This window comes from Panthera tigris, chromosome D1, assembly GCF_018350195.1.
Source record: "Panthera tigris isolate Pti1 chromosome D1, P.tigris_Pti1_mat1.1, whole genome shotgun sequence".
Lineage (NCBI taxonomy): Eukaryota > Metazoa > Chordata > Mammalia > Carnivora > Felidae > Panthera > Panthera tigris.
This window is the reverse complement of record NC_056669.1, coordinates 53308227-53321537: the sequence shown is the minus strand read 5'-3', so window position 1 is coordinate 53321537 and position 13311 is coordinate 53308227. Positions and strand designations below refer to the sequence as shown.

General features: G+C 36.9%; 1 protein-coding gene across 5 annotated transcripts in view; it reads right to left on the bottom strand.

Moving 5' to 3' along the window:
- Positions 1-13311, bottom strand: part of NARS2 (asparaginyl-tRNA synthetase 2, mitochondrial) — a 130619-nt gene that overhangs the window by 42067 nt on the left and 75241 nt on the right. For all 5 annotated transcript variants that reach the window (XM_015536115.2, XM_007078963.3, XM_042957734.1 and 2 more), the window contains one exon: positions 1243-1375. In XM_015536115.2, coding sequence (XP_015391601.1) covers positions 1243-1375 — 133 coding nt within the window. The remainder of the gene's footprint in view (positions 1-1242; positions 1376-13311) is intronic.

Genomic DNA, 13311 nt, shown 5'->3' with positions numbered 1-13311 from the left:
CTGCCCAATACAGCTTTCTTCCTTTCCTTACGGGTATTGCTCTCCAGAGCATTCCCCAATAATCCCAACCCCCAAATCTGCTCTATAGTTTGTTTACTAGGAAATCCAACCAGGACTGGATAATAAAATAGTAAGTCCGTTCTATTTGATGATATACGTGGTATTTATGTTTTAAGTAGAATTGGGCCATTTACTGGGTAAGAGCAGAAAGATATAAAATGAATAGAAGTGAGAGTTGATGAAAGTTGAAACATTCTGTAATTACAAATCCAAACTAAGATATTAGTGGTACTGGAGAGACAATTCATAATAACAACAATCATTTCTGGGTACAAAGTGCCATGACCTATTATTCTATGTGCCTTATATACATTATCTGTGTAATCCTCTGAACTACCGCATAAAGTAGGAACTATTACTCTCATTTTACAGATGAGGAAACTGAGGCTCAGAGAATTAACTCCTTTGTCTAAGGTCACATAGCAAGTAAGTGGTGGAGCTAAACATTCCTGGTCCATCCAACTTCAGAGCTTATGTGCTCTATCTGGATTACGGCCACAGCCTCCTAAAAAAGCTCCCACCCCCATTTTTAACTCCCTCTAAATAATTAAAATGTTACGTAAGAGATGTTTCTAAACTATAATAGACAATGGCTTTTCCCAACTGAGAACTCTTTCTCCTTTAAGTCCAAACTACTTAGTATGGCATTTACAAAGTCTTTCTTTCATGATCTGACTCTTGACTATCTCTCTGGCCGTACCTCTTGTCCCTCTTCTTCCCAAATAGAGCTCTGCTGGCTCCTGTACATGCTTTCCAATATAGCTATGGAGACATTTCTCTAACTATAAGGATGTTTTATTTATTTGCCTAACAAATAACGAGAGCTAGTATTTACTGAGCCTGCCATATGCCAGGCCCACTACTAGGTGCTTTACATTATACAAACATTTCATTTACTCCTCCCCATAACCTTATGAAATAGTTACTATTATTCTCATTTTATAGTTGAGAAAGCTAAAGATCATCAAGGTTAGATAACATCAAAACAAAAGTAATGGCAGAGCTGGGATATGAACTTAAATCTATCTGACTCTTGTACTTTAAAGGCACTTAATGTTTATCAAATTTAGTTCTCCATCTTCTTCACTCCATGAACACCTATAATGCACAGATGTACACAGAAGCATTTCAATCTCACAGATATCTGTTATTCAGAAATTGTTTTAAAACTTGCATACCTACCTGCATGAGATCTTGAAGACTCTCAACAAAAGAAATCTCTGCTTCTACCATATAAAACTCTGCCAGGTGTCTCCGGCTCTGAGAATTCTCTGCTCGGAATGTTGGACCAAAGGTAAACACTTGAGTAAAAGCTCTGCAATTCAAGATTAAAAGTATAAAAACAGGATTCACATTATTAATTTTAAGTATTTAAAACAGTGTACTCTTAAGTATAAAATAAAAGGTTTTGTGCCTCTGTCTTGTCACAAATCCACCCATATTAGCTGCTATATTTCTCTAATGGGTGATAATAATAGTTTCATTAAAAATGTTACATTTATAGAAACCATTTTATCCCGAAGGAATTTGCAAATGCTTTACAAACCCTATGGCTTACTAAATATAGAATCAACCACTTCTGGGCGCACTCAACTGCAGCTGCCTTAAACAGCAGGCAACTACACTTCGCAGCAATCAAGAACAAAGTAAAGGAAAAATACCACAGCCCAACAAGCTTCACAGAGATTCTATATAGTCACAGTTAAAACTAGAATTTCACATGGATAAAGTATGCTCATTTTTTTTTTTTTAAGTGAAAAAAGAGTATCTGATATGTATGGTGATCTGTCTTGCTCAAATCCTCTTCAGGTCCTTCACAACCACCCAAGTGTTTCAATGATCGCTGAATGACCCCTGAAACTTGGGGGTGAGGACGGATTTTGAAGAACTGTCTACTTTATTCTCTGGTATTCAAGAGAATAGCTCATAGCGCAACAATTCAAATAGTGGGGGAAAATCTTACTTTTCAATTCCTGCAGAAAAGTGGACAGTACACTTTCATTCTTTAACACTTAAAGTCTCCCTCATGTGGAATCAGGCCAACAACTGGGGTTAAATCAAACATATATGAAATACTGAGTATTTCCTGAGGACTATCTAATCTTTGAATTTTAAGATTTTGCTAGGACAAAACAAGAGACTTGGGGCTCCTCAGCTATTATCGTGAGTATTCATCATTTGACTGGCATTAGTCAAACAACATTAAGATCGGAAAACAGTGCAGAAAATAGATTATGGACACACACACACACACACACACACACACCCATTGGGCTTTTTTTTTTTTTAAGATACTCTAGGAAATAAAACAGTAAGACAATTATAATGGAAATCAAGATATTTATTTTTTCTTTCAAAAGGCTATTTTAGTTGAGGCCTAGTTGGTAAGAAGCTTAGGAATTTATGTTTTGGTTCTAGTCACCTTCCTGAAACCATAATCAGTTAACCTCCAAGAACCTTAGTTTTTAATGGAAAAATAAACAATAAGAACTCAAAAATATTACTATGGTAACCTCTCTGTTGAACTTCAGATCCAGACGTGCCTACTAGAATGTTCCTGAAAACACTGACCCTACCTTGTGCAAAATGAAAATCCTTGCCCTGCTCCCAGAGTAAACAAAACACAAAGCAAAGAACAATCCTTCCTCTCCTTTTTCACTTTCCCCAATTCTATTAATCTCAGTTACTCCACCTCATCACCCAAACCAGCTCTCCCACTGCCCACATTTCCCATATCATATTGTTTACACCTAGGAAAACTCTCGCAAATCCACAGACTCCCTGCCCCTCCCTTTATTATTTTATTTATTTTATTTTATTATTTTATTTTATTATTTTATTTTATTATTTTATTATTTTATTTTATTTTATTTTATTTTATTTTATTTTATTTTATTTTATTTTATTTTATTTTTTATTTGAGAGAGAGAGAGTGCATGTTGGGGAGGGAGCAGAGGGGGAGAGAGAGAATCCCAAGCATGCCCACTGCTCAGTGTAGAGCCTGACAGGGACTCAAACACATGACCCCGGAATCATGACCTGAGCTGAAATCAAGAGTTGGATGCTTAACTGACTGAGCCGCCCAGGTGCCCCCACCCCACTTTTTTTTTTTTTTTTAATCTTCAAAGATACTGCTAGTATAAACTCTCATGTATTGCCTGGAGAACTACAACTTTTTAAAATTAATTAATTTAGAGAGAGTGCAAGCAGGGGAGGGGCAGAGAGAGCAGGAGAGAGAGAATCCCAAGCAGGATGTGCGCTGTCAGCACAGACCCTGACTCAGGGCTCTAAATCACCAACTGTGACATCATGACCTGAGCCGAAACCAAGAGTTGGATGCCTAACCGACTGAGCCACCCAGGCGCCCCGAACTACAACTTTTTAACTGGTGACTGCCACTTGTCTTTCTTCCTCCAGCCCCAAGCTACTATGACTTCTCAAACTCATGTGTGATTATACCAGCCATAATTTAACAATCTTCAATGATTCCCTACTGTTTAAATGATACAATTCAAACTCCTAACTTTGACTCACTTTCTTTCTCAAAGGCTTTTCTCTAGTTATGCTGAAGATACTCCCCTCACACAGCATGCTCAGGCAAGTCTTTAGGCCTTTGCTAGGCTGTTCCCTGCCTCTAATGACCATTACTGGCTCCTCTCTCTCCAAAGAGCAAATTCCCAACTATCCTTCAAGACTTGACTCAAATGCCACTTTCTCTTTGTAACCTTACCATACATCCCCAAATTTACTGTTCCCTCCTTTATAGGACTATGACATTTTGTCTATGTATTATACAGAATATATCACTTTGAAATGCAATTATATATGTGTCTTTCTCTCCCAATAAACTACGAAATTTTCCAGAGCAGGAATCATGTTTTATTCATATTTACATCTCCAGTGCCTAAGATAAAACAGGTGCTCATGCTGAATGAATGAGTACTAATGATGATGACAGGCTTCCTCAGTTGTAAAGTGGAAAAGTACAGCATGCTCACAAACAGTAACATTACAAATAATGTACAGAAAAATACTCAGATATATTTTACTGTGGCTGTTACTCAGTACCTAAAAGGTGTGAAACAATCTAGGCCTGTTCCAAATAATAACCTAAAAAATTATAAGGCCCTGGGTTTCCAATCTGTGACTACACAATCTCTAGGTAGGTTGTCAGTAGTATATCTACATAAACGAAATGACATTTCTTTCTGAGACTTCATCAGTGATCTTCCTGAAATACAAGGAAAGCCAATGAGACTGTTTTTCAGAAGACACATATAATCTGTATTAAGATACTAGTTACAGAGAAAATAGTTTATAAGAAGAACTACAAGTTCCAGTCAAAAGGACATCTGCTTCTCACATGGCAATTCTACGTAGGGTGCCCAAAGATGAGTAGCAATAGGGATTTTTAGTTTAACGATGGTTAATAATTTTCCCTAGCAATGTAGGGTAAGCCGCTCTAGTATAAAATAATGAAGAATGCCAGGGATTCTTATTTTAATTATAATATGGATCAGGCTCTGATTGAGGTACCCAAGAGTTAAGTATTATTCTAATAGGGTAAGTAAAAACTGATGGCCATGTGCTTCCTCTGAATTAACAGAAATTTAAAATGATCTGGAAGCTATGTTACAAAACTGCCTCATTCAGCATCTAGTCTTTAAGCAGATGAACATTTAATCATTCCATAATGAACATCTTCTGCCAGTGCCCAGTGTTCGCTTACAAAAGTAGGGACAGCAGCAGTAGTACCAGCGATAGCAGCTGCTGTTACAAGTACTCCTTGCGGGCCACGCACTAGCTGTAAGAACCTTACAGTTAATTCCTTTATAGTTAACTCAATAAAGTATGTATTGTTACTTCTCTTTTTCAAGCTAAGAAATGGAACTTCAGAGAGGTTAAGAAGCTTTCCCTTAAGTCATGGAGTCGCAGCCTCTTAAGTGGTACAGGCCAGATTCAAATCCAGATCTGATCCTAGTGGTCACGGCCTTTATCACGATATGAAAATAATGATGCTCATAACTGAACACTGACAGACTCAGAGAATTACAAAGAAAACTTTATAATGCACCTCCCCCCATACTCTTCTCAGAGATAATCAGGGTGAGTAGTTTGATATATTTATTGTATTGTATTGTATTTATTATATTGATATATTTATCTACCTTACGAATAGTTTATTTGTTTTATGTGTTAAAGTTATAGCTTACTAGGATATGTTGCCTTCATGTAAGAAGAATGATAAATTTTCATCAATATTTCCTAACCTTTAGCAAGTCATTTAGCCTTTCTGGTCTCAAATTCTTACATGAGTGGGAGATAGGAGCAGCTTGGCATTAATCTCTAGTGTCTTTTACAACAATTTTGTTTCTAGGTCCATGTGAAATCATTCGTATTTTAATTTATGCTGACTTCTTCTTCTTTTTTGTCTTCCACAGACATGAAAGACATTTGCAGCAAGGCTTGGGCTAACCAACATTTAAAATAAGATCTGACAACAAGGCCATTTCTAAAATAAGACACAAAACCAGGTGAAAGGCCAGTACTGCTGTGTGAAGAGACCAGCAGAGAAAGAAAACACTCAGCACTAAAAAGCATTCTTGTGCCAAATTATGGAGAGAGGCAAACTATATAAGGAAAGTCCACGAGCTTGGACTTGATGTTTAAGATAACAAAAGTACATTCAATACACGTCAACCAACTTAACTACAAAAACAGCTTTTTAAAAATAAAAAATAAAGTTACCAAAAAAAGGTTGTACTACAGCCATAAATTGGTAAGTGGATTACTATAAAATGGTCACTGAGTGCTTGGCCATTTATTCTTTTGGGCCCTAAAATTTAAGAGCTAATCTTCATATTTTGAAAGAATAGAGGAATTACTGTTCCTTAGCTGGGGAAGAACTTATTCAGCAGAAGATGGATCAGCAACTTTCCCTAAGGCCCCCACTCCCAACCTCCTATCACTTGTCTGTGGTCAGCTCAAAAAAATTCCATTGAACTAAAATGAACTCACAGCTTTCACCTAGCTTTTAAAACAGTCTTTGTCAAATGGTATTCCCATCTTTCAGAAGGAAATCATCTGTTTTACTACTGCTTTGAATCCACTGGCTTATCACTACTATGACACATTTGCCATTCATTATTTCCACAGAGCGGACCCCTACCTTTCAGCTTTCCCCTCTCACTCTGACCATCCAATGATACACTAGGTGGAAGGGTGTAATACAGAGCTCTCACCATTTCAACAATTCATGTCAAGATGCCTTAGGGAGGATGCATCCTCAAATCTAAAAATTATTCTCTACCATCACTGTTAAACATTTCTTAAAAAATTGTCTTTAATGTTTCCTAAATATTTGATTTAGTACTGAGTTTGAGGCCCAAACAAAATTTAATCTTAACTGTATAATGAGCTTCAAAGATCAAGAGAATCTGACTACAATCCTGGAGGGTTGGCTACTCTTCTCCAAGGAGATAACATCTTGCTCCGGGGGAAGGACATTCCAGAAAAGGGAACATCAAGCACACAGGTCTAAGGTAGGAACAAGCATGGTAATAGGAAAGTCTGGATATTTGATTCTCCTTGGAAGATTCTCTCCTCTTGAAACATTTAACACTGTATTCTCCTAGTTTTCCTATTTATTTGATGTCCATCTCTGTCTCTTACCTTCTACTCTAGCTGTTTATTAAACACTAGAGTTCCTCAATACTTAGGCACTAGAGGCTCCTCGGTTCTCACGGTATGCATTCTCCCTAAATGAGCTCACCTCAGCCAACAAATTTCAATCAATCACCTATCAGCATACAATTCACACATTTATATCTCCTGCCCACATTTCTTCTCTAAGCTCCAGAAGCATATCAGCTATTCGACTGATCTGCTGACTTGTCACAAATGCAACTCACACCTTCCCCTACCCTCATTTTGTCTTCAATCTTCTTCTAGCCTTCTTAAGTCAATCCTCTCATTAGGCTCTTTTTAGTAATACCATGTACTCCTGTTCACAGCACCTTTTAAAATTTAAAAAAAAAAAAAAAAGAAACACATAGATGTGATCATTTGTTTAATGTCTGTCCATCTCCTTCATTTGTCTGTAGATTTCATTACCTTATCTATTTTTTGGTTCATCATATTACCCTCAGTCTTAACCCAGTGCCCAACAACACCAGACAATTACAGTTTGTCAAATAAGCAAATAACTTGTTTTCCATAAAATTTGCTGATCTCCAAACTGAATATTTGAAACAGCATTAGGTTAGGGGTGAGGATAGAGGAGTAATATGAGGAAGATGGTAAACAGAATATAAATTACTAAGCAAAAAATTCTGCTATTTTCTAAAATAGTTTTTCACAGAAGGCACTAGGAGATAACAAAATCAGTTTTTTGAAAAGTGACTGCCCATATACTAGTTTTTACTCTATAGTCAACAAGTAAATTTTTGACAAGGACTAGATCTGGTGAACTTCTCTATTTAGCAAAGATTTTATTTCTTGATGAACTGAAATATTATCACATGAAAAAATCACCCTAAGTCTTATTTTATGTAAACAGAGCAACAGCTGATTCTTTTGCTTTTGTGACAGTGGATACCAACAATTTAGAACAATTATTCCACTTCATCATTCCTGCAATGACGGGCTCTTCAGAGGACTGGCTGATTGGATAGGAGGTCTTAGAAAATAAGATTTTTGTAAAAGGCCATAATTTGCGGACAGTCCTAAATGAATATTTATCCTGTTTCAATAAGACGCTAAAATCACTTTTCCAAAAAAGCTAAAGCTAAACATTGTCAACTGCATCTATTCATACCTAGATTATCCTTCTTATACTTCTCGTATTTAACAGCCCTTATAATGAGGACCACTAAAGAGAACAAAATGTGGTACGTGCACCACATGGTATTTACATATTATTGAAGTCTATAAAGATTTCTAAGGTTATCTTTCTGAGGCCTGATGCTAGAGGTAGATGAGTCATTATGGCATTGAACTATCAACAATTTCCTGGGCTTACATCCTGTACAAATGACCCTTGCTTTTTTAAGGTTATGGTAATGATTAAGAACATGTACTCTGAAAACTTAAACTGAAATCCTGGCTCCTCCACTTATGAACTAGCCAAGTTAACTTCTTTTGAGAATAAATTTTCCATGTGAAAATGGGGTTATGTAGTATACATATGTATGTATGTAGTTAATACATATGTCATGAAGTTATTATAAAGATAAAATGAAACAAAATATGTGAAAAGCTTAACCTCATATTAACTAAATGGTAAGTGTCCAACAAATGGGTAATAACTACTTTTTTGTTTGTTTCCTTTCTTTCCAAAGGTCTAAGTTCTCATTTGGTTGGTCTCAAGACCTCTTTATACTTTCAATTACTGAAGATCTCAAAGGAATTTTGTTTATGCAGGTTATGTCCACTAGTATTTACCATCAAAACTGAGAAATTTAAAAAACTGTGTTGATTTTAAAACAATGATAAACCCATATAAGTCATAAAGAACATTTTTTAATAAAAATTCATAAGAGGAGTGGTACTGTTTTACATTTTTATAAATCTCTTTCATGTCTGGCTTAATAGAAGACAGCTGGATTCTCATATCTGCTTATGCATTCAATCTGTTGTGCTATCGCATGTCACGAAGACTTTGGAAAACTTCAATGTACACTCATGAGAGAATGAGAACGAAAAAGGCAAATACTGTCTTAGTATTACTATGAAAATAATTTTAATCTCAAAGGCCTCTCCTGAAAGGATCTCAGGAGGCTTCAGGGAATCTCCACACCAAATTCTTGAGAATCACCATTTCAGGAAATGGTTCTCAATGAGGAGTATTAATTCTGGGCTTTATCTCTGGAGACCTTCACTCAGAAGGATGGTGGCAATGAGTATATTTTAAAAGTTCCAAAAGTAATTATTATGTGAACCCATGATTAAGAACCACTACTCTAAAAAATGTTTAGATTCCCTAATTGATATCCTTTTTTAGAAAGCCTCTTGACTAAAATTCTTAAATGAACGATAACATGTTTTGGTGAGGATGTAGACAAACTCCTCATACACAGCTTGTAGGAATGTCAAATTGTGCAGCTGCTATGGAGAAGTCTGGTGATCCCTCAAAAAGTTAAACATAGAATTATCATACGACCCAGCAATTCTACTTCTGAGTATATACCTCAAAGAAATGAAAATAGATGTTGAAACAAAACCTTGTACATGAATGTTCATAGCAGCATTATTCATGATAGGCAAAACTTGGAAAAACCCCAAACGTATGTTAACAGACTAATGGAAAAACAAAAGGTGACATATCCATACAATGGAGTATTATTCAGCCAGAAAGAGGAATGAAGTACTAATATACCCCACAATATGGATAAACCTTGGCATTATGCTGAAACTAAAGAAGGCAGACATGAAAAGCCCCATATTGTAAGCTTTCATTTCTGTGAAATATCCAGAACAGGCAAATATTTAGGACAGAAAGCAGAAGAGTGAGCGCCAAGGACCAGGGAGAAGGGAGAATAGAGAGTGAATGCTTCGTGGGTATGGGATTTCCCAGTGATGAAAATGTTCTGGAACTAGACAGCGGTGTTGGTTGCACAATGGCATGGATAGTAAACTTCTTGTTATGTATATTTTATCACAATAAAAAGTTCTTTTAAGTTTATTGGAACTAATTGTCCATGAGGTACTTCACACATTTTACTTTATCCTTGCTACGCAAAAAGCACTACACAACATGGTCATCCTGTTCTTGGCTATTTCTGACTCCTCTCTCAGTTGCGTGCAATCTCTGAGACTGCCACTTCCGACCACTTACGGCTGCTCTTTCCCATCTTACGTTTTCCTCCACCTACAGCCCTTTCTTAGTAAGCACTGATGGTCAATCAGGATACTTTTTCATTTCATTTTAGGTTACAACCTAATGGTAACACATCCAATAAAGTTTATAGCTTTTAAGATCCCTTTTGCTCAGGCTCAGAGATTTACCAAAAATGACTTCTTTTTGGCATGTGTCTTTCCCCCCTACCTCCTTTAGCTACTCTCTGGTCTAAAGCTGTTGTGGAACACTGTGGATTCTAAAAGGACTCAGTCAGTTTACTGATTGAGTAAAAGGAAGTTTTGTTGTAAATGCTTAAATGATGGACTGCAGTGGTTCTACACCTTTAGCAGCATTAGACTCCCTGGGGCTTGTTAAAACTCAGCTTGCTGGACCCCACACTCAAGGTTTCTGCTTCAGTAGGTCTTAGGGTAGGCCTGAGAGGTCATATTTTTACAAGCTCCCAAGTGATGCTGCTGGTCCAAGGACAACACTTTGAGGACAACCGATCTGGTGGGGGGGGGGGGTTCTCAATCTTGACTGATTAGAGTAAGTTATGGTTCTTCAAAAACAATCAAGAGACCCAGTCCCACCTGCAGACCGATTAAATCTGTTTTTCTGGGGGCTTGAGTTGAAATATGATGCACCTATATTTTTTAAAAGGCTTGCCAGACATTCTTTCTTTCCCTCCAGACATTCTAATGGACAGCTAGAGTTGAGAACCGCTGATGTAGACCTTCTAATTACCAATTATAATGCAACATAAAAGGGACAAATAATTGGTACAGAGGTACCATTTGCATAAGAGCTATAGACTAAGAATGAAATAAGACATTTTTAATATTCTTGACCAACTCCAAATCAGAGCTTGTTCTATGAACACAAAAGCATAAAGAGACCATGACAGACTAGAAACAGGCAAGATGCTTTTAGAGGAACACTTGGCCTGCAGAAATAATGCAGAAAAATCTCTATTTCTCTGCATTCATTTTCCCTGTATTCTAGAAGAGGAGGAAGAGGAGGGGGAGGGAAAGGATGGGTGAGAGGAGAAAAGGAAGACACAGAATAGAGAAATACCCATTTAGGCCCTGCAGTAAGTCTTTTACGTGTGTACCAAGTGACATATACAGGGATTTCAGAGCTGCACAACAATGCGCTAGGAAAACACTAGGAAAAAATACCCATCAGCAATAAAATAGATGATTTGTGGCATATTCATACAAAGGAATATCCCACAGTAGCGAAAATGAATAGATTATGCAACATGAATATAAGGTAACAATGTGGAGGCTATTAGGAATATATTAAGTGAATAAAGGAAGTCATAGAAGAATACACACAGATGATTCCATTTATACAAAATTCAAAAGCTTGTGAAACTAAAAAATGAGTTGTTTATGAACATATGTGATGACACTATGAACAAAAAATGATAAACACAAAATTGAGGCTAGTGGCTAGTTCTCATGGGGAGGGAAGGGGAAAGACTACAGAAACATTTTGGGAGGACCAGAGTGTTGAATATATCATTATTCTTTATGCTTTACTTACACATCTATTTAAAAAGTAATTTTGTGTCCATGCAATATTTAGGCACCAAAAAAGACACAGGATGGACAAACTAATGGAACACAATAAAAAGTAAAAATGACAAAATTATACTAAAACTAAAGGGCAGGCATTGGCATCAGAGCCCCAAACACCTGACCACGATGCCACTCAGTTCTTCATACTTCCTACCTTTCTTCTCTCTCTGTCCATTCAATTTAACTCAACAAACATTAACACACTCTGAGTACCTGTATTTGTCCAGCATTATTACTGTGCTAAGGGCAACAGAAACCTTAGCACCTCACAGCACGTAACACGAGTGACTTCAATGCTTTATGCTTTGGCCAGAGGTCAGTTAAATTTGCACTGTTCAATATGGTGACTACTAGCCATATATGGCTATTTAACATTTACACTACTTAAAATTAAGTAAAATTAATAAAAATTCCGTCTCTCAAACTGGCCACATTTCAAGTGCTCAACAAGCCACATACAGCAGCTAGTGGCTACTGTATTGGACAGTGAAGATACAGAACACTCCCATTGCTGCAGTGAGTCCTACTGTCTAGCACCAAAGTAGACTGCTGAATTCTCAATGAATACAGAAGATAAACAACTGAGAAAAACATGTGCTCAGGCAATGGGACATGAGGGCAGGGATCAAAGGAGGCCAGAGTTGCTGGGGCCTACTCAGACATGTTTTACTTTACCCACAGCTATTGACCTGTCATGTCAGGTCCCTGTGGCTCTCCTCCCCTGTCTCATATCTGTTGCTTTATAAAAATAATGCCCTGCTTTGTGTTTGGAGCCACAGTTTCCCTCTTCTGATAAAATGGCTGCCTTTCTGAAAGGCACTGATACACAACCTAAGAATTATTCAGTAATCCATATTTCTAGCTTTTATTTAACTTTCCATCTATGTGCATACCTAACTCTGAGAAGCAGGCTTTGACAGGCTATTAAATCACCCCATGGCCAACTACAAGCCATTGCATTTATCATCTTCAAAAGATGAGGATGAACCTACTATTCTCCAATGAAAGTGGTTTCCTGAGAAGGAACACTCAAAACAGATACATGATACAATGAATAGTTCTTCCATCTTTTGATTTGCTTTCACTTATAAACACGTCACTAAATGCCAAAAAGAAACAATGAGTGCTGAATAATACTAAAAACAAATACTTTTAATTATATGGATTATGGTATAATCTACACAAAAGGTAGGGAGACTTTGGATTGAACAATTTGAGCAGGTATCTTCAAATTCTCCTGTCATACTCAATGCTCAATAGCTATATATGAAATACCAGTATTATATCAAACACATATTTTGGCTACAATGGGCATGCTTGTAAATTTTGAGATAATTCTTTATACAGTAGTCCCCAAAGCACGGTCTTCCCAGACTTCAAATGTTCTCACTGAATCTTGCACTATACTGCTGTGAAGTAGAATCAGGAGGAAAGCACAGAATAATTACCCAGTTGAAGAAACTAAGTAAAAGTCACTAAAAGATGTTACAGAAACAAAAACATTTAGGTTTTTACCTTTATCTTCCAACCTCCATCATGATCCACACACTAAATTTGCCTCTTAAATGTGAAATATGGCTGGCTCAGGTTTTGCATATTCTCCAAATTGTAGAGATTTATGTGACACATGTATATTTATCTGTCCTATGCACCTGTTTCAAGTGGCAAAACATGGGTTTTACTTTTTCAGTGCAGGGGTATACAATAGGAGATAAAGTGGGAACTGACATCAAGAGAAATAAATACGATTATCAACTAACAAATGTGAGTGAGCTTATTTGTTACCAATTTCTACTGGTGAGAGAGAAGCAAAAAACCATGGCTGGCTGA